This window comes from Parasteatoda tepidariorum, chromosome 5, assembly GCF_043381705.1.
Source record: "Parasteatoda tepidariorum isolate YZ-2023 chromosome 5, CAS_Ptep_4.0, whole genome shotgun sequence".
In the NCBI taxonomy this organism is placed as follows: Eukaryota; Metazoa; Arthropoda; class Arachnida; order Araneae; family Theridiidae; genus Parasteatoda; species Parasteatoda tepidariorum.
Genome location: NC_092208.1, coordinates 8,037,837 through 8,062,617, shown reverse-complemented (window position 1 = coordinate 8,062,617; position 24,781 = coordinate 8,037,837). Strand labels below are relative to the sequence as shown.

At 30.8% G+C, this 24,781-nt stretch overlaps 2 protein-coding genes across 2 annotated transcripts in view; one reads left to right on the top strand and one right to left on the bottom strand.

The window, feature by feature from the left end:
* LOC107451097 (RAB3 GTPase activating protein subunit 1) overlaps positions 1 to 24,781 on the top strand; it is a 191,381-nt gene that overhangs the window by 127,493 nt on the left and 39,107 nt on the right. The window lies entirely within an intron of this gene.
* LOC107451099 (leucine-rich repeat transmembrane protein FLRT3) overlaps positions 1 to 24,781 on the bottom strand; it is a 40,011-nt gene that overhangs the window by 3,429 nt on the left and 11,801 nt on the right. Inside the window, exons 2-4 of the mRNA XM_016067090.3 lie at positions 9,271 to 9,405; positions 6,944 to 7,514; positions 1,529 to 1,813 (exon numbers count right to left, since the gene is read on the bottom strand). Coding sequence (XP_015922576.1) covers positions 1,529 to 1,813; positions 6,944 to 7,505 — 847 coding nt within the window. The 5' untranslated portion in view covers positions 7,506 to 7,514; positions 9,271 to 9,405. The remainder of the gene's footprint in view (positions 1 to 1,528; positions 1,814 to 6,943; positions 7,515 to 9,270; positions 9,406 to 24,781) is intronic.

The following is a 24,781-nucleotide window of genomic DNA, read 5'->3' as shown; positions in this document are numbered from 1 at the left end:
TTAAAATTTTAATAGATAGTCATTATCCGCTAAGAAGTTCATTACTGTTATTAATCTTTTGTTTAAAGTATTGTTTGTAATAAAAGTTTTCTGCCAAATTTCTAAATTTGTTGGGCTAGGTTGACGACTATGCCAGGAGACAGTGAGGCAAGGGGACTCTAACCCATGATCCTTCTACCACTGAGAATATTTAACGTCAGCACAGTGGTTGGTGCGAGCCGGATGCGGAATTCGTATCGACCAGCCATCGCTGGGTTTCGAACCCTGGTCACCTCAGTGGAATAGCCAAATAAAGATAACGCTAAAAACATGACTAACCTTACACTTTATTTATGCTGTGAGATTAATTTTCTTAAATTTGTGTCAGGCTCATGACCCGTTACAATTCATAAATTACTGTAAACTCTAATGAATGGTAAAATTGCACGTAAATTTAAACACGAAACACACTAATTAAGCTTCCTGGAATACCAAGCCTGTTTACACATCGCCTCGGGTAACATAAGCGGAGGGATACACCGGAAGTTTTCAAAATTTCTCCCGGAAGCTTGTTATTGTTTACATTTAGTCAACCATCCATATGCTAAATCGATAAAGGTTAAGTGACATTAACTGCTCAATTACCTGACCTGAAACCAAGATTTTGTGTAGTTTTAATGGAATTTGCTTATTTTTTTTCTGGTCAAATTATGTGCAGGTTATTTGCCCACCTGGAAAGTCAAATCATGGAAAGTCGTGAATTTCGGTACTGAACAAAGATTGTCATGAAATGTCTGGATTTTAATTATTATTTTTAAAAAAATCATGGAAAGTCATGGCTTTAGGTCGCTGAAAAATCTAGTTTTTAAAATGGAATTCATCCTCCCCCCCCCTCAATTTCATGGCGTTTCGAATACCTGAATTTGTAATAAAATCCCCACTCACAGTCATATTTTATTAAAATAAGTAATGTTTTTATTATGTTCTTTAAAAATTATAGTGCACTTTCGAAAAATAAAATAAAAAACATCATTTCTAGAGCGGATTATCTTTTAAACTTTCGTGATTTCAGAATTTTTGCTATTTTTTTTTTTTAAATTCTTTCAATTTAAAATTCTAACTGAAGCAAGCCAGTCATTGGCGAATTTTTTTAATTCCGAAATGAGAACAGAAGATCAGGAGTATTTCTTTTCTTTCCGCTGAGCAAGAAAAGTATCTTTAAAGTATAATTAATTCTGCAGAAAGAAAGAAATTTTTTTTTTTTGCTTTTGTATTTTTTTCAGCTATTTTATAGCTTCAACTCTTTCTTTACTCTGTTTTTTAAATTTAAAATCTGTAAATATGAAGATGCAGATTATAACAGTTTTGGTTATACCTATCATTTCAATTATTGTTATTATAATGCTTTTTTTAAATTTATTATTCTGTTTTTGTCGAAGAAAATATAGTAACTTTGTTAAGTCATGAAAAGTTCTTGGGATTAGTCATGGAAAGTCATGAATTGGAAAATCTAAAATGTAGCAGATACCCTGTATGTAGTACAATTTACCTGTAAGGTCCAGGTATTTTAGAGTCGAAGGCATCGAATAGAACTGTAGACTTTGAATTCTATTGTATTGGAGGTGAAGATATTCCAACTTCGGCAAGAGACTCGATGAAAACTCGTTGATACGACCACCAATCACATTTTCACTCAAATCCAGATGTCGTAGCTCTGGCAAACCATGGCCAGATATCTGGGTTGGTATGGTGGCCATTCTGTTCCCTCTGAGACTCACAGACTCCAGACTGCGCGATGCTCTTCCCAAACTAAAATCTTGTAACTGCAATGTTCCTGAAAAATTGAGAGAAATGTCACAGACTTTTACAAGAATATATGGAAATTACACATATTTTATGTCAATCTCATTTTAAATATTTATAACAAATTTATGTTACTAGTGGGCTGCGCCCCCTGCTCGCTAACGCTCGCCAACCCCTGAAAATTGCTACGCAATCTTATATGGTTTGCTTCGCAAACCAAGCTCGCTTCGCTCACTACTAACGTAGCTTACATTGCAAATGCACAAAATTCTAAGAATTCAAAACAATCATTCAAATCCATGTAAAAATTTTTTTTTAAAAAAAAAATTACATCTTTTTAGTAAATACTAAGTCATTAAAATAAGTTTGAATTCAAATAAATGACATGTAATTCGTTAAACCTATTAGAAATGTGCTATAGTATAATTCGTGATATAAATCAAAAATCGTCAAATAAATTCGTAATATATAAATTTGTGAAAAAAAAGCGCTTTCGACAAAATACTAAAATAGAGATCTATCGACAAAGACTACTCACTTCTGCCTAGCTTGATAGTATGAGATTTCCGCAGCTGATGCTCTCTGGTTATTTCAGTTTCCGTATTTAAAAGCGCTATATGTTGAGCCACCTCAGCTAGATTTGGCATGTGACATTTTTAGCGGCAATCAGTGGTCGATTCGCCGTGTAAGAGAAATAGTAACGTAAACAAAACAAAGCAAACGTTGCCACCGGCGAAAAGAAATGCAGCCAAGATTTGAGAGCCACGTAGGAGAATTATATATATTAGATTATAACTATATTTATTATAACTGTACACAGTTGCAAGTTAAGAAAAAACCATTATCCCCTATGGAGAGAGCCTGTTTGCATCTAAGTGCACGCCAAATGGATGACAAGCTCCCAGTGGGAACGTACTATAAGATTCGATGTAAAATCTTAATTATCAGGTGATACTCTATGCAGCTTTATTGTTTTTACCCGACTGAAACCGGTTTGCACTTGTTTATGTTCGTGTATCAATGGGTTAACATTGTAATGCAATACGTTAAAAATAAATACAAATAGGACGCATATAAAAACTCTCCCGAATAAAAACACACTACATGTATGTTTAAATGTAAAAGTATTGCATACAAAATCGTGCCAAACAAGTGACCATTAAAAAAATGACAGTGCGTCTAATAATTTGGCCTAATTATTATAATATACTAATATAAAATCTTATATAATAAATATTCTCTATTTATATAATATTTCGTCTAATTTATCCTATCGTCAAATATCTATATATATATTTCTCTTACACGGCGACAAAAAAAGCCTCATTACAACTCCCCGAATGGCAACGCAAATCGACCCATGATTGCCGCTAAAAATGTCACTTGCCAAATCTAAGGTGGCTCAAGGTATAGCGCTTTTAAAAACGGAAACTGAAATAACCAGAGAGAGCATTCTTACCAAATGTGATCTCTTCCGAAATTCACCCCATAGCTGCGGCAATCTCATACTATTAAGCTAGGCAGAAGTGAGTAGTCTTTGTCGATAGATCTCTAATTTAGTATTTTGTTGAAAGCGCTTTTTTTCACGAATTTATATATTACGAATTTATTTGACGATTTTTGATTTATATCACGAATTTTTTTGTTTTATTATTGTTATTAGTTATTCATTGAAAAATGAGTCTCAGTCGTGCTGTTACGTTTTAAGACTTTATACTATAGCACATTTCTAATAGGTTTAACGAATTACATGTCATTTATTTGAATTCAAATTTATTTTAATTACTTAGTATTTACTAAAAATGTGTAATTTTTTTTTTTTAAAAAAGAAAGTTGTTATATGGATTTGAATGATTGTTTTGAATTCTTAGAATTTTGTGCATTTGCAATGAATCTAAGTTAGTAGCGAGCGAAGCGAATTATTTATTTATCTATTTATTTCGTGATATGGTTGCGAAGCAATTTTCGGGGGTTGGCGACCGTTAGCGAGCAGGGGGCGCAGCCCACTAGTATATTTTATATCGTCTAATTTAACCAATTGATACACAAGCGTAAACAAATGCAAACCAATTTCAGTCACGTAAAATCAATAAACCTGTATAGTATCCTAATAATTTGGCTAAGGACTGTAGGTATATTTATTTAAACCATATATTTTAGACTGACCTTTTGTAAAGTACATAACATTTATTGAAACGTAACTTCCAAATTAAAAAAAAAAAAAAATGCCGTGAAATAATTGCAATTTAATATAATCGTTGATCAAGCAGATTAGTTTGGTATTAAAAAAAGGGAGAAAAAAGAAACGATGATTAATGATCGCCATGCTTGGTATGAAAAGCATGGTAAGATATGTTGCAATGCCCTGACCCTTTCTTTATCAGAAAATTTTTAATCGGCCATTCTCATTAATTGCGCGATTCAATGGAAGCAGCAAAATTGCCACGGATTGGGGACGCTCTGTTGCTTTTTTTTTCATTCCGAAGTTCCCATTTTTATTCTTTTATAAGCCTCTTACACCCTTTTCCTAAATTACTTTTTCTTTTATCTTTCTTTCGAATATTTTTAATCTCTTCTATGGCATTTTTGAGAGGAAGAAAAAGATGCCCGTTGGCGATTCTTTTGGGAAGCCAAATATAGCTCTCGCACTTTGACCCAGAAGTTCTCCCGCCAAGAAATTAATGTTCTGTAAATCCTTTTCTTTTCCAATGCAGGTAATTGAGACATTTAAGAGATCCTGTGTTAAGGTATGTGTCTTAACCTGAAGGAGATTTAATGCTTGGTTTTGTTTTAAGGAAACATTTAAAATAATTTCTCCGTATGTAATTCTTAGTTTTGAGCGCATTAAAGCGATTAAATAAATTCTTAAAGCTTAGAAAATACATTGTGTTTGAAAAGTATTAACTTCAATAGCTCTAAATGTTTGTTGTTTTTCATGTGAAATAAATGGGTTTGGAAATTTATTTTATTGTGTGTGGGGCAACTGAATTAAAAAGAAAAAGTATATATATTTTCTTTAAGTCTGGATTGTGTAATTAATATCTTTCACTGTTACTATTGAGGAAATTGTTATTTATAAGTTTTACAGTATTAAAGTTTAAGATATTGTTTCTTTTTTTAGATGTTAACGTTAGTTTTCTATTTTTATACTGATCTGTGTGACTAACATTAAACGTCACTCTATTACCATATTTTTTTAAATTGAATTTTGGGCAAAGATTTTGGAGTTAAATAATTGTTTAATTTATCAATAATGTGATTTTAAGTATTAAAGTTACTAGATTTCATTTTGTTTCTTTTAGATGTTAATTTAACATTAGTTTTCCGTTGTTATGCTCATCTGTGTGACTAATATTAAACATCGCACTGTAACAATATTTTATTTAATTATATTTTCGGGCAAATTGTTTGGTGTTGAATGATTGATTAATTTATCGATATATATGATTTTAAGCATCGGTATAATAACGCAACCTAAACTATATTTACTTTCATCAGAAGTAATTTAATATTTTTTTGATTAAGATTTTCATCTATTCTTTGAAAATTGTTTAACATTAATGCTCTAGTGGCAATTTTTCAATGATATTTATATTTAATATTGTTAAATAAACTAGAAAATCTCTAAAAACACCTGCCTTTAAACTTTTCTTTCCCTTTTTCAAATTAAAAAACAGTTAAAAATTATAAACGCAATGCAAAATCCTAAAATTTTTTGAAATATAAAATTGTTTGAGATTTTTTGAAACAGAAATATTCTTACAGTTCTATTTATTTAAATATTTATTGAAAGTAAATTAAATACTTAATAACTTTAAGGGTGACACTTAATTATATGACCTAACTATTCAAATAATTAACTAATCTAATAATAATTTTTTACTTGACTAGTTCGTCCACTGCACAGCAATTCTCCTATTCATTACTTCAATGATTCGGATTGCATCTTCCTTCGTTCTGTACCACCTTTATTCACTCGTTATTTTTTTAAAAAAAAAAATTTGGTCGAATAGTCACGAAAACTTATAGCAGTATGATATTAAAATAAAATGTGTATATCTCTTAAAAAATATCCTGTTAAAGTTAATAATGAATCAAATGCGGGGAAAAAATTTACTATATGATTTAATATTAAATACATTTAAAAAATTTTATTGTATGGGAAAATACCGAATGGCATTTGTTTTTAAACGTTGTCTTCAAATTATGCGAATAAATCCTGTATGTATTTATTAGAATTGTTATTAGAATTGACCCTAAAAGAGGACGTTGGGCAATTAAGGGTCATTGTATTAATAAATTATTCAGCTTCAAAGATAGTAAAAGATATCTAATATCTTAACCCTTTGTGATCATAGGTTAATGTTTGGCCACCTAAGCTTTTTTTCCCGCCCGTTCCAGTTGTATGTCTGCACTCAGCCAATCACAGCAAAGGACCATTCTGATCTTACTGTATTACAGTATTGGGGTAGGCTTTGGAAATACATGAAATACAAAATAATATTTTACAAATCACGTTTTTTTCTTTCTAATTTTTTCTGCATTGTCCAACAACCGGTTCTTAGGTACTATTTTTTTACATCGCTCTACATCGCTTTACATCGGTATTTCTTTTACATCGCTCTACAGCTGCACAATGGGTTATTGCTGACAGCAACGATGATTGTGCTCTAGAAAAAATCCGGATTTCTGCACTTTTCGCTAACCACGATCCGGAAATTCAAGGTCCAGAAGTTTTAAGAAACCATCGATCATATTTAGGTGTCAAAATTCTTGTTTATTTTATTTAAAAATATTAGAACTAGAATTTATGATTGACAAAATTTTTAACTTAAATTGTGCTGGGTATAATTTATTTAGAATTTCATGTTGTGAAAATATCAATGATTTAAATTTATGAAGACATTAATTTTTTGAAACGTATCATTATCATTAATGATTTTACTCTAGATATTTTCGGGATTTTTGAATTGAGCTTACAATCACCCTTTTGACGATCTGGCAAACATCCCTGAGGATGATCCGAAGACCAGGCCATTGCAATTTTGATCCTCAGCAGAGGGGATGACTCCCCTGCTTCAATTAATTCCGTCCATTATGACAGCCATGTATGTAGTTAATACGGCCGCAAAAAAGATTAATTGTATACACACTCTCTTACCTTTCAATCTGTATCCGTGTTGTTCATTGTTATTCTCCTCCAACTCTTCCGCTAGACCAATGTAATTGTGGGCTAAATTCAACTCCTTAAGCATTGGTAAACTGTCCAACACACCGTCCGGTTTCAGAAACACGATCATATTATGCTGCAAATTGAGGTGCTCCAGAACTTTCAACACCACCATCGCTTTCGGGAGACTGGTCAGTTGGTTGTGGGAAAGATCCAGATCTTTCAGATCATTGGCTATCGGTATAAAAACTTGATCCTGCAGGGACCTGAGATCTGATCTCCTGATCCGGACCGTCTGGACACCGGAATTTTGCGCGATGCTTTCGAATATGGTTGGCAAGCGATCGCTGCCTTTGCAGTCTTCTACTTCGATGGTGTGCGGCCTGTTGAGGACAACAGCTGTCAGAATGTGGAGTGATTCGGCTATGTCCAACAAGCTGGTATTCTGACAGCGGATGCTGTGGTCATCTCTGAGGAAAAGACACCCAGCTGTGCACACTGATATCAGGCATATGCATATGGCCGAATGTAGTAGGATGCATGGTGTCCTCATGATAGTATTCTAAAATACATATAATGAATATATTAGTTGTGTTTTGAATCATATTTTATGAGCAACCTAAAATAATTTAACCTAGTAATGCAATAACCTAGTTATATAATAATGAGTTGAGTAACCAAAGCAATAATTAAAGCATACTATATTTTTTTTAAAAATTCTTTTATATGAATTTTTATTAAACTGCTTCGGGTTTTAAAAAATTTAAAAATTATAATATTTCTAATAGGATTTTTTTTTAATTTTTTCAAGGCTGCCATTTTAATGTTTCTAGCTCTGTTTGGCCTGAGCTTTCGTACAAATTTAAATACTTCATTTTTTCCCCTTCGAAATCAACATATAGTAATGATTGAGCCGCGATGGCTCAGGGGATAGAGCGCTCGTCTTCCAATGAGGTCAACCGGGTTCGAATCCCGGTGATGGCTAGTCGATACGTAATACGGATCCTGCTTGCACCGACCACAGTGCTGACGTGAAATATCCTCAGTGGTAGACGGATCATGGGTTAGTGTCCCCTTGCTAACCGTAGGAGGTTCTCGTGGTCTTCCTCTCCATGTAACGCAAATGCATGTTAGTTCCGTCAAAAAGTCCTCCTCGAAGGCAAATTTCTCCCTATACTTAATCCAGGAGTTCCCTTGTCTTCTGAATTGGTTTCAAAAGTTTGGACATTGGTAGTCGTAAACCCAAAAAAATTGGGTAGTCTGTTCAGCGACTGTTATAAAATTAAATTATATAAGAATAAAATATAGTGATGATTACAAATGCATTAAATTATCGAGGTTTGTTTTATTTTTGTTACTACGCCTTATTTTTTCTATTATCTGTGAAAACCCTGTTCTACAGTTAGCATTCATACTCTTGTCGTCGATAATTATGAGGGGGGGGGGGACTGTTCTCCCAATTTCATAAAATTTTGTATAGATAATATTTTGTATTTTTGTATTCCCTTATAAAATTGAATTCTTTAAATAATGTAAAACTTTTTACACCTTCTAATGAAAAAAAATTTTCCGTCTATTATTAAATAAAATTAAGATGAAAACAAATTTTTTGCGTGGAACTAAATACGTGAAAAGTAAAACTAACATTAAGGGGTCCAAAGTTTAGACCGATCTCCCTGATTAAACTATTGAGATCACATTTCCCAGATTACGGTTATCCACCATATTTTAAGGCATCCTGATCCGTCGAAAGAAAGTAATGTTTATGCAGAGAAAATACGTTTTTGTGTCTGATTTCGTAATTTAAAATATCATCTGACCTTAATAATTATAACAGCCGACCCAATTTTCGGTTTACGTTTACCAATGTTCACCTCCGTAGCCTTGTAATTCTTACCCCAATCCAGAAGACAAGGGAACTCCTGGATAAAGTATTAGGAGGATACTTTTCGATGAAACTGAACCGCATTTGTGTTACATGGAGAGGAAAACCACGAAAACTTCCCACGGCTAGCCTGACGGCAAGTGGGTTCTAACCCATGATCCGTCTACCATTAAGTATATTTTTACGCCAGTACTATGGTCGGTGCAATTTGATATCGGGCTTTGAATCGACCAGCCATTTCTGGGATTCGAGCCCGGTTCACCTCATTGGAAGTGAACGCTCTATCCCCTGAGCCACCACGACTTGCACTAACCAATTATCACATTTTATGTCTCCCCATCGAACTAACCATTAAGATTGAATCCTAGAATGTAAAAATCCGATCATTACATAATTAAAGTTTTTTTCCCCTCACTGTATGTTTCCTACTTACATTTCAGGAGTAATGCCTCATGTGATGTTTAAACAGCCTGTTCTTTTGGCGACGCCTGTTCTTTTCACATTATTTTTTCTATCATGGTAGAGAATCCCAATTTCAATATCCGTAAGAAGCATCCTCATGTTAAATCTGCAATAGAAAAGAAATGTTATGGGTATCGTTTATCGGTTGAATTATTTTTCATTATTTTATGCAATATAGACAATTTATTAACCAAGAAATAAATAAGTATTTCATACATTCTAGTGTAATCATACTGAATAAAGAGGAACTTTTTGTTATGATAAATACAAAAAGCCGGAATAGCCTGGTTGGTAGGGCAATGAGCCCATGTCGTGGTTTCGATCCTCGTCGACTGAAGACTCTCCGTGTAGTAAATGGTGACTGATGCACGTTAAATCTGTCTGGTCACAAAGTCCTCCACGTTCCCATAACAAATCAATACCTCTGGGAGTACTGATCCAGGAGCTCTCATGTCTTCTGAATTGGGATCAAAATTACAAGGATACGGAGTTGAAGGTTGGCAGTCGTAACTAACGTTAGTTACGACTGCCACCTATCTACTAACCGTAACTAACGACAACTAACGTAGTCGTTAGTTGCGGTTAGTTAGTAAACCCAGATTTGGGTCGACTGTTCAACGACGGTTATAAAATACAAAAATTATAAAATATGATAAATACAAATAAAATTTTTAGAACTAGCAGTACTTCACCCAACCATGCCCAAACACTTAGTTCCGTTTTTCAGCGCTCTATCGTTTAGTAGTTATGATAGACACGTCATGTTATTTTGATCTTAGTCAGGCGACGAGGACACCGCCTCAATTGGTACCCCTCTCTAAAAACCCCCGCTCTAACAAGAGGCCATTCAGTCACGACAGAGTTTACATACACGTCGGTTCTATAGTCGGCTTCCAGGATCGAACTCACGACCTCTGGCTGTCCACCAGTAGAATGAGACAAGTCTTTACCGGCAGAGCCACCACGGTGCTTTGAGCATGCTGCAAGGGAAAGCACAGGCATGCACCCATTTATGGTGCTACTAAAGGTATCATTGTTGGAGCTTTTATAAAAGAAAAAAATATTTAATAACATCCATTTTGCCAAAAGTCACAAATATCCAGATTTTTTTTAGGGGAGGCTCTGTTCAAGTTTTCCGACAGACTTATCTCTCTCCCCCATTTTCTAAATTCTATTTATTTAAGGTTTGAGAAAAAATGTGTTAAGGACTCGAACCATGTTTTTTCGAGATTCAGTCAAAAGAAATGTTTTTTCCTTTCTATTTTTTATTTAAATATTTGCCAGTAAATTGTTTTCCAAGTACAGTACCCAAGTCAGTAAAAATTTCCCCAAATAACCCATGATCCTTCTACCAAAGAGGATATTTCACGTTAGTACTGTAGTCGGTGCAAGCCGGATGCGGAACCCATATCGACCAGCCATCGCTGGGATTCGAACCCGGTCCACCTCATTGGAACGCGAAAACAAACTTTTTTTTTGGGTGCATATATATCCTAAGCAGATATAGCATTGAAAAAGTTTTAATCAATTGGTATCCAGTTACAAGCACACCAATTACTAAAAAAAAAAAATTTAAATACTTCAGTTTATGAATAAAAATACAATCATACACTATTTTCTTTAAATTTTGACTGAACAATTTTCTTAATGTTTGAAAATGAAATTTTTAAGTCAATGAACTATATATACAAATCCTTTTTTATCTTTTCGTTCCAATGATTCGGCACAATATAAATATCCCTATAATTCGATTCAAGTTTCACACGTTGATTTGTTTTTCAAGATTGAAATCTTTTCACACTCGGTAATCGCGTGACTAATTCTCATGTTCATCTTCACTCGCTTCAATGAAGATTTCAATGAGGCCAAATTAAAACACAGACGTTGGAATATCTTCTTCTTGTTTAAGTACTGCTAACTACTACAGTCGGACCTCCATTTAACGAAATCGCTAAATCCCCAAAGTTCGTTGTATGGAGGGAAATGTCGTTAAATATAAATTCACTCCTCATGCGATTTTAAACAGTCAAAATGTATTGTAAATTTATAAACATTATATATAATTAAAAAAATAATTAATTGCTCTTATTTTGTAAACTAACTGAATACCTGTTCTTCATATGTGGTGACAAAAAGCAAGAAAATAATCACCAAAACAGTACTGAACATTGCTAAAATATCATGCACGAAGGCCTGCACAATTATTAAAGCTAAAATACAGTAGAGTCCCGATTATTCGAGTTAATGGGGACCGCAACAAACTCGGATAGCTGAAAAACTCGGTTAAAGCGAAGAGTATAAGAACGGAAGGAAAAAGACAAAGTATTTATGTATAAGGAAGTATAATATATTTAAATATAAATGTATAAGAAATATAAATGTATAAGAAAGTATAATATATTTAAGAAATACAAAATGTATACGAGTATACCACATACAATTCATATTATAATTAAAAAGCTTACTTAAAAACATTTAAAAAGCATACTTTACGAGAATTAAATAGTTTTTACTTAAAAAAAGTCCTTAATCGTTTTTCGTTCTACGTAACTTAGGCGCTTTTCTGTAGTAATGTTTCGCCTTTTTTAGGGATAACAGGAAGGCTGTTGTCGCCTCTTTTTGTGGTTCTACATATATCATAGTACATTCGATAGCTTTTAGTCCATCTGTATGAGAGATTTTTATATGTTGATTTTAATAATCACTGTCTTCATCATCTTCGCTAGATTCAGTATCATTATTGACGATATTAACGATAATTTCACCAGACCATCTTGTTGGATTTTGTTTTTCTGAGTGTTTGGAAGATAAAATTCAGATTTATTTTTCAGCGGTTTTTTTAAAAATAAACTAGAACAAAAAAAATCTTTGAAATATTTGATAGCTCGGTTAAAGCAGAAACTCGGATAACCGGGGCTCGGATAATCGGAACTCTACTGTAATTCCAATAAGAACTATCTCTTTAAGAACTGTGAAAATTATGCTTTTAACTACCAATGGGTGCATAGCTGCCAACTCTACTGGATTTTTCCAAATTCTCCTGGTTTAATTAAAATTCTTCTGGTTTTGGTACATTTTAGAAAATTCTCTAAAATGTGTAAGTTTCCTAAAAAAATCCCTATTTGAAATAGAATTTTTGTACAGATTATTGCTTGTTTGCTAGAATATATTTAAATAAGTATTACTAATACATATTGAAGCGAGCTTCATTTATAGAAACCAGTTCAAAACGTTTTTTTGTTATAAGAGATTCAGTTTATTGTTATTCAGAACTCCCATTTTAAATTAATTAAAAAAATATTTTAACTATCTTTAATGAATTAAATGCCTTTTAATATTCGAAATTATGAATTTAAATCATACATAACTTTTCAAGTGTGTTTAATGCTAATCACAACTGGAAAATATTGCAATTTTTCTATTTTGATGACTATAAAAATCTTTAAAATTCCCTAAGTGTAGAATATTTAGTACATTATGCAACAATTATCACGAAATTTATATTATTTTGTACCAATGTGAAAAATCTTAAACAAAAAAATAACTAAAAGCTTGGCAGCTATGTAGCAATATTAAATAAATTTATGTTTAAGTCATGATGACTTTAAAAATGTTTAAAATATAATAGAGCGTGGCTAAATGCATGTTCCGTTAGCTTCTAAAATTAGTTAAATAATATAATTACTGAACGAGTACAGAAAAAATGTATGCTACTAAGTTCGCGATCCGCCTGATTTGTCTCCGTAACCCCCTCCACCTGAGGGTCATGACCACCAGGTTTTGAAACACTGATTTTTGTAATATTAAATAGTTATTTCATAAAATGTGCACCGCTTGTCCATTTTTTAAATTACATATATTAATAAAAGGCTTTAGAGGCTCTGAAACAATCACATTTGCAAAATAAAAAGACATGTTCGTAAAATCACGATTCATTATTAGAACTTTTTTTAATTTTTATAACTAAAGAAATAATCATAACTCAAAAATATAAGCTTCAGAGAAATAATAATTCAAAAATATAAGCTTCAGAGAAACTAAAGCTTGACCCGAAACGGTGAATAAATTAACTGCCAAACCCTTAATGCTCCCTACATTAGTTTTTTGTGTTAATATAATTGTAATATTTTTTCTAATTTCGTTAGAATTCATTTGTTAAACGATGTTTAGTAGGCAGACTATTTTGTTAAGATATGCAAATTTCGACACAAACGCAATACATTGTTATCCATTTGTTATATTTAACATTCGGAACGCGGTTTAAAACCATTTTAATTAAAATAAAAGCGTTAAATACTCCGGTTTATCATTAAATGAGTTATTTCTTCTAGGTTATGAATATGTTTTTAGGTTATAATTTGCTGTTTAAGGTTCAACGTATATTAGATTGTTTAACTATAAAAGATGCATTGTTGGATGTAAAAGTGATTATTTAAATGAATGGATTCTTAGTTTCTGTAATGGACTTTGGTAACAAACTATTCATTTTTATATTTTTTGCAAACGTTCTATTGTCTAAAATTGAATAATTTATGAACAATGTAATACATTTGTATACATAAATTATTTTTCAAAAAAGGAAATAGTGTGTAATTATTCATATATCACTGATAAGTAGGTTATGTTTTTTTTTTGTGTATATTTCTGCTCAATCTTTCTTCGTATAATGAGAAGTTCATTTCTATATAATACATTTTATAAACTTTTAAACTTTTCGAAATTTTCTCATGATTATTATAAGACATTCGATTTGCTACTTTTGGATGGGAATCGTTTTAGGTAAAATTAATCTAGGTACCTTATTATTTTTTTAAATTTATTATTTCAAAAAATTGCACAATATTTTTCTCACGGTTCTTTCTTTTATTCTATTTGATAATAGCATAATTGTCTTAAGTGTAAAATGTAAATTTGACATGAAAATGATCAATTAATATGAATGAAGTGACTATGAAAAATGAATCATTATTAATTGTGAATGCAATAATGTTTTAATCATTTAATAATAAAAGCGTTAAAAAAGTTTAAAAAACATAAATTATTAAAAGATGTTGTACCCTAGTATTTTAATTTTACTTTACCTAGTGAGATTATTTATCATCTTAAATTACTCTGTTATTATTCTTGAATCTTTAGCTTAATACGAAAACAAAGTTAGTATTTGAAAATATTGTGAATTTTTTACTTTATTTAATTTAGGTTAAGAAAAATAATTTTATGTATTTATTATATAACATTGGTTATGTGAATATGATTTGCAACTTTTCTGTTTATTTACATAGATATAATTTGGGTCTTTTTTTATCAAGAAACTTAGGACTTTTTTTTAAAAAAAATAATAAAATCGATTGTCTTCGGATTATCATTAAAAATGAATCCCTATCTGTGGTCAATAGCCCATTAAAGTAGATAGAAAACATTCTGATTTTTTTACTTTATTTATTTTTTTAAATTTAGTTTAGGTTATGAAAAATAATTTTAAGTATTTATAATTTGAAGTTGGTTATATGTGAATAGGATTTACCACTTTTCTGTTTATTTCCATAGATTGAATTTGGGTATTTTTTGATCAAGAAAGGGACTTTAAAGAAAAATAGATTGTCTTTATAATATCATTAAAAATCGATTGTCTTTGGATTATCATTAAAAATAAATCGCTATCAGTGGTCAATAGCCCATTAAAGTATCTCTAGTGCGATGTTAAGAATCAAACTGAACTAAATCTACTTATTGCACTAATTTTTAAAAAACATTCTATTATTTGTTCTTGCATGCAACCATAGAAATATTTTCAACAAAAAATAAATAAATAAATAAATAAAATAAGAACTTTTTCATTTGGTTGCACGTTCATCTCGAAAAATCGAGAAATATTTGAACAAAATCTAAAAAAAATTCTTTGTTGTTGTTATTTTCAAAGCATGTTTTTTGTGAGTTCAGTAATACAAGAGATAGACGCGGTTATTTAGCGCAAAGTTAAGATAAAAAAGCGTTATGATATAATATACTCAAGGTAATGAAACTAAATCAGGATGCGAAGCGTTTTTAAAAAGTGCTTAAGGGTGCTTATTTGTGATTAACATTTTTTTAAATCCCTTGAAGGTGCTTTCTTTATTCGGGGTTTGTAAAAAGTGCTTAATTTCCTATCTTTTAAAAAGAGATTTCTTTTTCTTGCCGCGTCGGTTGTCTTTCTAAATTACAAAAAATGCGTGATTTTCAAAATTTTCTCCGCAATATTTATCAGAAACTAGTCATTTTATCGCGATTTTGTGAAGTTTGTGAAAATGTTTTTGAATTTTATTGATTTTATGTTCATAAATTAAGAACTTTAAACGATAGAAAAAAATTATATTTATTACTGCCCAGATCCTAATTATGATTTTTTTTTTGGAAAGGGATTAAAAACATTTTTGAGTGCTTGAAAAGTACTTAAAAGGTGCTTATTTTTTGCTAAAAATCTGGCTAAGCACCCTGTAAATAGTGCTACTATGTACGCTTGATTAAAAAATCAAATTAAGAAAAAATTTAAAATATTGCAAAGCAAAAGAAAATTCATATGTTGCCAGTTGTTCTTTCTAATAATACATTAAACATTTCACAAATTATGAAAAATTAAGCACATTTCAATCTAGAGAAGAAAATTTGCTTTTTTTTTACAGATATATGAGAGGCTGTGAAAAGCTGAATCCTGGTTTTGATCACCATAAACTGTAGAGTGACAATAAAATCTTAACTTTATATTCGAAGATAACTGGCTTATTAGGTAATAGTGATTGAATAATAAAAACTGACGTTTAGTTGATTGTCCACTCGTTTCAAGCTGTATTACGATTTAAAATGAAAGATTAAAATACCAGTTTCAATAGCCTTCAACTCCTTACCCGTGAGTAGATTTTAAAATAAATTTCGCAGTAGCTCTATCTTCAAATGCAAATTCTGCATTCTCATAATAGTTTAGATGATAATGCGTTTGTTTGCTGTTGGTACTATTGATTTTTATGGTTTAATGTAATAGTTTTATGACGTTAAACATAAAAAATAATAGATAAAAACAATTTTTAAGTATAACTTTTTTGTTAAAAATTCCTGCTGTTTATAATTTTATTTAATTCCCCCCCTGTTTATAACAGCGAAACAAATGCTACCTAACCAATGCTGTACTAAGGTACTGCCTAACCAATGCTGTACTTAGCTCTACTAAGGTAGCAAGTGTTTAGTCCTAAACAGTATTATAAATATTGGTTTATTTGAACAATTTCTTTTTTTTTAAATGGTCTCGGTAAAATAAGAATCTGTGTGATCATATTTTACAAAAACAAAGAATAACAATAAATATAAATTTTATTAATATATTTTTTAATCAGAAATCCAAATTTTGATTTAGAAGGGGAGAAAAATGTAAACACAATTTTTAATGTTTAATAGTTTTATGACTATTACATGTAGGGAAACAATTTTTAAGCCTAACTTTTTTAAAAAGAATTCCTACTGTTTTTTTTTTTTTGGTCGCTAATAACAGCAAGACAAATGCTACTCAATCAGTGATACTTAAGACAAATGCTAAAGTTTTAATTGCCAGTTTCTCCTGGTCCACTGGCTTGAAAAAAACTATCTTGGTTTTTGTAAATTTTAGAAACTTTCCTAAAATTGAGTAAGTCTGCTTAAAAAATCCTTATTGAAGTAATATTTTTGCTCAGATTATTGCTTGCTTGGATATTTTAATAAGTGTTACTAATCAGGGCTAAAGAGAATAGAAGGGCTAGTTCACTCCGCTCTTAGAGCTGAAGCTACGATTTCCCTCCTCATGACGTCACTGTGTCCACAGATCTCGGAGATCGCAAGCAAAGATATTATGATAACTTTGCATCTTTCTCTTTGTAAAAATAAGTTTAGACTTTTTCTGGTTATTAGTTTTCAATTAGCACATTATTTCCGTTCATAAATATAGTTCAAAAAAACCTTCTTGGCCATTATATTAAAAAAAATACCATTTTAAACTTATAAAAATATTTTACTAGTTGGCGAAAATGACACTACAAATACTTTATTTTAAAAAGTTTAGTTTTAACTTTAATTATTAAGAAAAATGAAAGCATATATCGACACCTTTTTTATCTACATATTCTTTTATAACAATATGTTGAGTTAAATTTAGAATCTCTGATTTTAAAATATGTCCTTAATAGCAATTTGTTCATACTTAATCATTAGGAAACATCAACCTTAAACGCTAATTACTGAAACAAAATAATAATTTAGGCTCATAATAACATTAGAAATTTTACAATTGCTTATAGATATTTAAATTTACAATAATATAATTTATAGATATTTAAATTTAAGAGAATATAATTTTAAAAAAAATCATAAATATTTAGAATAACTACATTAAAAATATGTTATGAAATTAGGAGAATTTCAACTATATACTATATATTTTATTTATACTTTTTATTTACATTTTAATTTTCTTTGACTTTATCCATTTTTTAATTTTTTTCACCTACCTTTCTTTTTGAAGTAACGAGGCGGTTTCTATTTAGATAATGAATTTTTATAAAAATTCTAAACGATAGAATAAACGTATTGCTGTTTTATATTAACTGTGTCATTTCGGAATCCATTCTTTACATAGTTGTTCATTTACTTTAGGGAACACGCGGAAAATTATATTTTTTCCTTTTGAATTTCTATCAGAAATTTTGCAAGTTTCAATCGCGCAAACTGGCATTTCGATAATAGTTTTAAATGTTTGTAAATTCACTGCAAAAACTGAGGAAAGTCATTATAGAAAGAAAAAAAACAAATGTCTTAGAATATGTCATAAAGAGAAATGCTTCAATATTAGTTAGAGCTATTAAGGCGAAACGCTCCGTTCTTGAAGTAAAATTGCGAACTTTGCACCAAAGTGACGTCACCAGAGAAAATCGGAAGATTGGAGCGGCGAGTGTTTCTACAAAGGAGTGAATCAGCCCTTCTATTCTCTTTAGCCCTGGTTTACATAATAAAGCAAGCCTCATTTATAAAAATCAGTCTAAAACTTCTTTTGTTCTAAAATGTTAAGTTCTTTTTTTTTTAAATTCAGAGCTTTTTAAATTAATGAATTAATGAATTTATGCCTATTACTATGCAAAATTACGAGTTAGCATAATACATAATCTTTCAAGTTCATTTAATGTTAATCATAGCTGGAAAATATTGCTGTTTTTTTTTATTTTGATGACCATAAAAATCCCTAAAATTCCCTATGTGTAAATATTTAAGCACATTTTGCGACAATTATCATGAAATTTATATTATTCTGTAAAATTTAATGGATTTTTTCCTTTCCCTGTTGGCAGCTATATAAATATTAGTTTATATGATCAAGGATCAGTATCAAGGGTCCGTATGATCAAGGATCCGTAGTTCAAGGATCCGTACGATCATACTATATAAATACAAAGAATAACAATAAACATCAATTTTATTGCTATATTTTTTAATCAAAAGTCCAAATTTCGGTTTAGGAGGGGGGGGGAATATAAACACAATTTTTTTTTCATTTAAAATAGAAGACATTAATTTATGATCAAATTAGATTAAAAAAATTTTAAAATCTTTGAAGAATAACTTTAATTTATTTGAATTTGACAACTCTGAAACTTAACTTTAAATTATTTAAATTTTACTTTTCTTAAACTTTATAATATTTAAGTTTGACTACTTTTAAACTATCTTTAAACAATTAAATTTCATTTAAGTTCAGCGTATTATAACATAGCTCATATGCTTATGTAATTTGTAACTGCTTTACAATGAATAAATCATGAGTAAATTTAAGATATTTTAAAACGAATTTGCAAATAGATATTTTGTGGTGAATATCTGTTTCCATAATTTCCCTCAATTTTGTACATCTTTAAATTAAAATAAAGTAAAAGCATCCACAGCTTCGGCAATTAGTCAACCTAAAGGATAATGAAAGTTAAGTCTCCTAAGAACAACTGTATGATTCGAGAAATATGCGCACTAGCCACCTTTATTTCCTAGCAAGCTGATGTTATCTATTGATCTAGAGCAGTGATTCTCAACCTTTTTTTTGTGACGGCACACTTTTAACGATTTCGAAATTTGACGGCACACAATGAAAAAAATTAGTTTAAAAGTTATTTACTTAACTATAATACACTGTGTTAAATAGTTTGTGATAATAATTTTGAATGTGAAATAAAATAATATGTACTACAAAAGCACATTTATTAAGGGATTAATTATTTCTTTCGACTAATTTTTTATTAGTTAGTAACAGTTATTTATGTTTTTTGCTGGTTATTAATTGTTCGCTTGTTTTCTATAGCTAGTTTTTTTGCTGATTATTAATTCTTGTCAACTAGTGTTTTTGCTGATTATTAATTGTTAGCTTATTTTTTGTTAGTTTTTTTTTAAAACTTTTAATTGCATAGCTTACTTTAATGATTAGCCTTTATTTAAGTTTGAAAGTTAATATTTAGCTTTGCTTTCCTTTGATAATTAATAATTTTAATGATCATTAAATTTCCTACTTATTTCAACATTTTTTAAAATTGTCAACGACAATTTAAACACTTCCTTCTTATTTTAAGATTGTCAGAGACAAGACAATCGCTGACAAAGATGTTCCCGCGGTTAAAGAGTGGAAAAATTATAATATACACTTTTCTTTAATTTAAACTTTACTCGTAATTAAAAAAGCATTATAATTTTTACTGTATCATTTCTAATATTTGGCGGCACATTTTAAGAATTTGGCGGCACACAAAAGTGCCGCGGCACAGTGGTTGAGAATCACTGATCTAGAGCTTCAAGCCTCCTGCAGGGATGGCAGCCTAAAGCGATCTCCCGTAATAATGTGTCGTTTCCTTAACACGTATGGCTTGATCAACTCTGCTATCGTAATTCAAATATACTAGCTGTGAAGTTTTAAAAAATATGGATTTGTTTCCTCGTGTTAATATCTTTTTTGATAAACCGCGTTATCAATAGATATTCTTATCCAAATTATCAGAAAATCTTAACGCGACACCATCTATTTTTCAGTAAGATAAAACAGCATATCAGATTTTCCCAGACGAGGAAAAGCGATAAAAAAGTATCTGAATATCAAATGAGATTGAAAGCATGAGGAAATTATCGTCTGCAATAGAAGAAGATGGAATTAAGTGGCATCCTCATTGCTGTAAACAAGACTGCTGATCAGAAAACCCGATATAGCGAACAGGAGAAAAATGGTTAGTCCGACACACTTCTGTGTGTGTCCACCACCTGGAAACTTGTTCCAAATTTAGGGCAGTTGGGCGGAGCGGCTATCCGTAAAAGTGAAAAATGTTCTTTTTTATATTCCGCCGTCACTCGGAAAAATGCTGGTGTCTATGAAACTTTTCAAGGTGAACCACGCTTTTTCTAAATTTCGAACAAAAATAAAAAACTTTTTACTGTTCTGGAAGGCTTTCGAACAATGCTTTCGCCGAGATGAGATAGCTTTTCGAGATTAGAATAAAAAAGGAAATCAAGATCGCAGAACTTTATTGTCGCGCGTTGTGACATCTCGCAGATTTATAGCCAGTCGCGTGTCCTTTCTTGTCGCCGAAGTCGTTTTTTTTCTTATTATTATTATTTTAAAATCTTTTTTAATTGATTACGTTCCCATTAAAATGGGCTTTGGAATGTTTGGGATGACGAGTTCAGCTCTCGTTGAGAGGATTTTCGCTCGTTTGTTTTGTAACCGCCATTCATTGTCTTGTTAAAAAGATTGGCTAACTTTTGACGTGTTACTTAGTGGAGATATTGAGTTGGTTGTCCTCAATCTGTAAACGCCATATTTTTCGAGTAATTGGTGTAGTTATTCATTAAGGATTTTTAGAACAATGTTTCTTTTCAATAACGGCCAAGAGCGACTTCGTATTATTGTTGTTTGTTTATTAGCCATTCTGTCTAGAATGATTTCATCATGATTTTATTGCTGGTCGTCATCAGTTCTATGTAAACTTTTCAAGGTTAACTTCGCTTTTTTTTTTTACTTATTAATGTTAGCATAGCTTTTTTGCATATAAATTCCATTTTCTGCCTGTCTGCACTGATGCTCAAATCTTCCGCACTTTGAAATTTCAAATTCTTAAACCAACTTCCAAACCAGACTTTGAACCAAATTCTTAAACCAACTTATGTATATGTTACAGTGAATGACCGAAATCAAGGGAATGTCGACGTTCACCGGTGAATGTCAACAATCACATAGTCACTTTGGTGAATGTCCGAAATGTTTGTTTTATCCGATTTGATATTAATTTATTCGATGCTATTATTATGTTGATATTCGATATTTTAATATCTGCTGAGGATAGATTAGGAGAAACACCAGTGTTCGGAGTACTGGGCACTTGACCTTTGAAAAACGTTGATGTAGGGCATACCGGGAAGTGGTACTGAACCTTGAAAAGACATTGATGAAGGGCATACCGGTCCCTGACAGTGGTTCTTAACTAGACCTAGTATATATTTCGGACATTTACCAAAGCGAAATCTGATTGTCACAAAGTACTATGTGATTGTCAACATTCACCGGTCGAAGTCAACAACCACCAATTTCGGTCATTCACAGTAACATATACACATATGTGTGTAAGAGGTTTGGTTAAAGTTTATTTTTCTTATTTTTAATGGAAAATCATTTTATGATACACAATATAATTTGAAGCAGAGCTTGCTCTGTCTATGGTTTTCCCATTACAGCACTGAAACACACTAACTTTACTAAGTAGCGCTTCTATACTTATTTCATAGATATTATTTCATAGAAACTGTTAGAGATAGCATTTAATGTAAATTTGAAATATTTTTTTTTTCATTATCTCGAAATTAGGATTTTTTTAATTCAAAATTTTTGAGTTGAAAAGATGTTGGGGGTCTTTTTATGAAGTTTAAATGCAAAATATTTATTTTTTTATGCAGCTTATGTAATGAGTTATACTTTTCATAGTACCTTACATAAAATGTTTATATTTACTACTGAATTTGTTGGGCCTGGATTGCCTGGTTGGCACGACGCTGGACTCTCGATCGTGAGAACGGGAGTTCGAATCCAGCCGACCGGTGACTCCCCTTTTAGTAAATGGTGCGTGTTAAATCTGTCGGATCACTAAGTCCTCCTTGTTCTTATCCCAAATTAAACCTCTGGGGGTACTGAATTGGAGATGGATCGTTCTCTGGTTCAGGTCTAAATTACGATCGGTGGATGAATAAATGGGTTCTCCTTATAAACGGGGGTGTGACGTATGGGTGTGGGAGAAGTCGAATTTTTAACATAGATGGCGCCACTGGAAAACAAGAATAATTGCACCCCTTGCCTTAATGGCCTACATCAACAACAATTGAATTTGTTCAAATACAGTTGGCTATAATGTGTCACTTCATCGACCTTAGTCAGTCCTCATTGGTCTCATTTTATAAAACTGTGACTTTAGTTTTATGACTTAATAATCAGTAGTAAAAATAAAAACCGGAGCACGTAAAAAATTTGGAGAAGGAACGACGTTACGGATTAAAACCAAACAAAAGTAACGGTGACCAAATTAAAATTTAAAAAAAAAATCATACCATTGATGAATGGTCAGTAAGAGTTTGCAGTTTTGTTGATGAAATCTTTGCTTTTTTTTACTTCATTTTGTTTCCCTTTTTAATATCAACTAGAAAAAAAAATCGATTCGAAAAAAGAATTGTTGAGATAATTATTTTATTTAGTTGTTCTTTTTTTATTTATTTTAAGTTTTACTAATTTTGCAAAATGCACACAATGCTAAAAAATATTGCTTTTATCTAAATAAAGAAAATAATGTATTATCATGTTAATTTTAAGAAAACTTAAGCATTCAATCAAAAATAATACTCTAATTATACTTTTTAAAATTTTTTTAACAGATTTATTCATTTATTTATATTTTGAACTTTGATGTTTCGAACATATTTAAAACTTTTCGAATCAAAATTAGGACTGTAAAAAGGTACATTTTAAAATGAAATTACAGCTAAAAGTTTTTCTTTTCATTTCATTGTCTACATGAAGTACTGATTGTTAAAATAACTGGCATTGTTGATGTGCGAAAATCCGAATTGCAAATTTCTTAAAACTTCAATTAAAATTATACTTCCTAAAGAATTTCCTGCGATTGTTTGCAATTATCAGAGAAAGTTACAACAATGATTAAAATAATGATAATAAAAAAATTATTGATATTGTAATTCTCTATTTCCTTCTATTCAACGGTATCACGCGAATAAAAAAAAATAAAAAAACGTTCTTCCGAGTTATTAATTAGTTTCGAATTAAAAGTAATAACAATACCTTTTGGCCGGCCTTTAATGAGCTTATTGGTATGACACAATTTCTTATTGTTGGTGGCTACTTTGGAAAAATAAATCGAATCCGTCACGTTTCCGGAGTTTGGGTGCGGCCTACCTTTGCTTTCGGCCACACGGAAGAAATTATTTTCAATTTAGAATGATAGGTATTCCTTCATTGGAATGGCAAACGCGCGTTCACCGTACCGTGACAGATACAGTTTTTTGAATTTCTTTTCCGATGATAGAGTATTTGTTTGTAATAAGTGGCATCAATTGGTTGCTCTTCGGTATCGCCTGGATGGATTCTTTAACTGCACTTAATTTCGTGGGAAATATTTGACCATTTCTTAGATTTTCTTTTTCTTTTGAAGAATACGCGTTATTTTGAATATTGATAGAATGAGACTATTGTGTGTTTTGACAACATAAACGGGGGGAATCTTGGGAAATTTGCTCGAAAGCAATGAAAATTTGCATTGAAAACCGGAAGTGCAATTTCTAAATCAATAGAATTTTTTTTATATATAAAATTTTTATTACCTTTTTAAACCGTCCAAATATTATGTAATTATTAAACAGGGGAATGTGTTTGTGATTTGCTTATTTTTACTTACAAAGGGGAGGAGAGGACAGATTTTTACGAAAGACATTTAATCCCCCCCTTTTTTTACGAAATTTTCTTTAAAAGCTAATTAAAGAATGTGACTGAAAGAGAAATTTTGAATTAGAAATAGAAGTTGAATTCGACGAAAGAAAAAATGGGGGAAAAAATATACATAAATCATATTGAACGCAAAAGATTCAAAAAGAGATCAATAGGATATTTTTTTTTCTTTTGAAGAATACGTGTTATTTTGAATATTGATAGAATGAGACTATTGCCGAAGTCGTTTTTTTTCTTATTATTATTATTTTAAAATATCGACACCTTTTTTATCTACATATTCTTTTATAACAATATGTTGAGTTAAATTTAGAATCCCTGATTTTGAAATATGCCGTTAATAGCAATCTGTTCATACTTAATCAGTAGGAAACATCTACCTTAAACGCTAATTACTGAAACAAAATAATAATTTAGGTTCATAATGACATTAGAAATTTTACAATTGTTTATAGATATT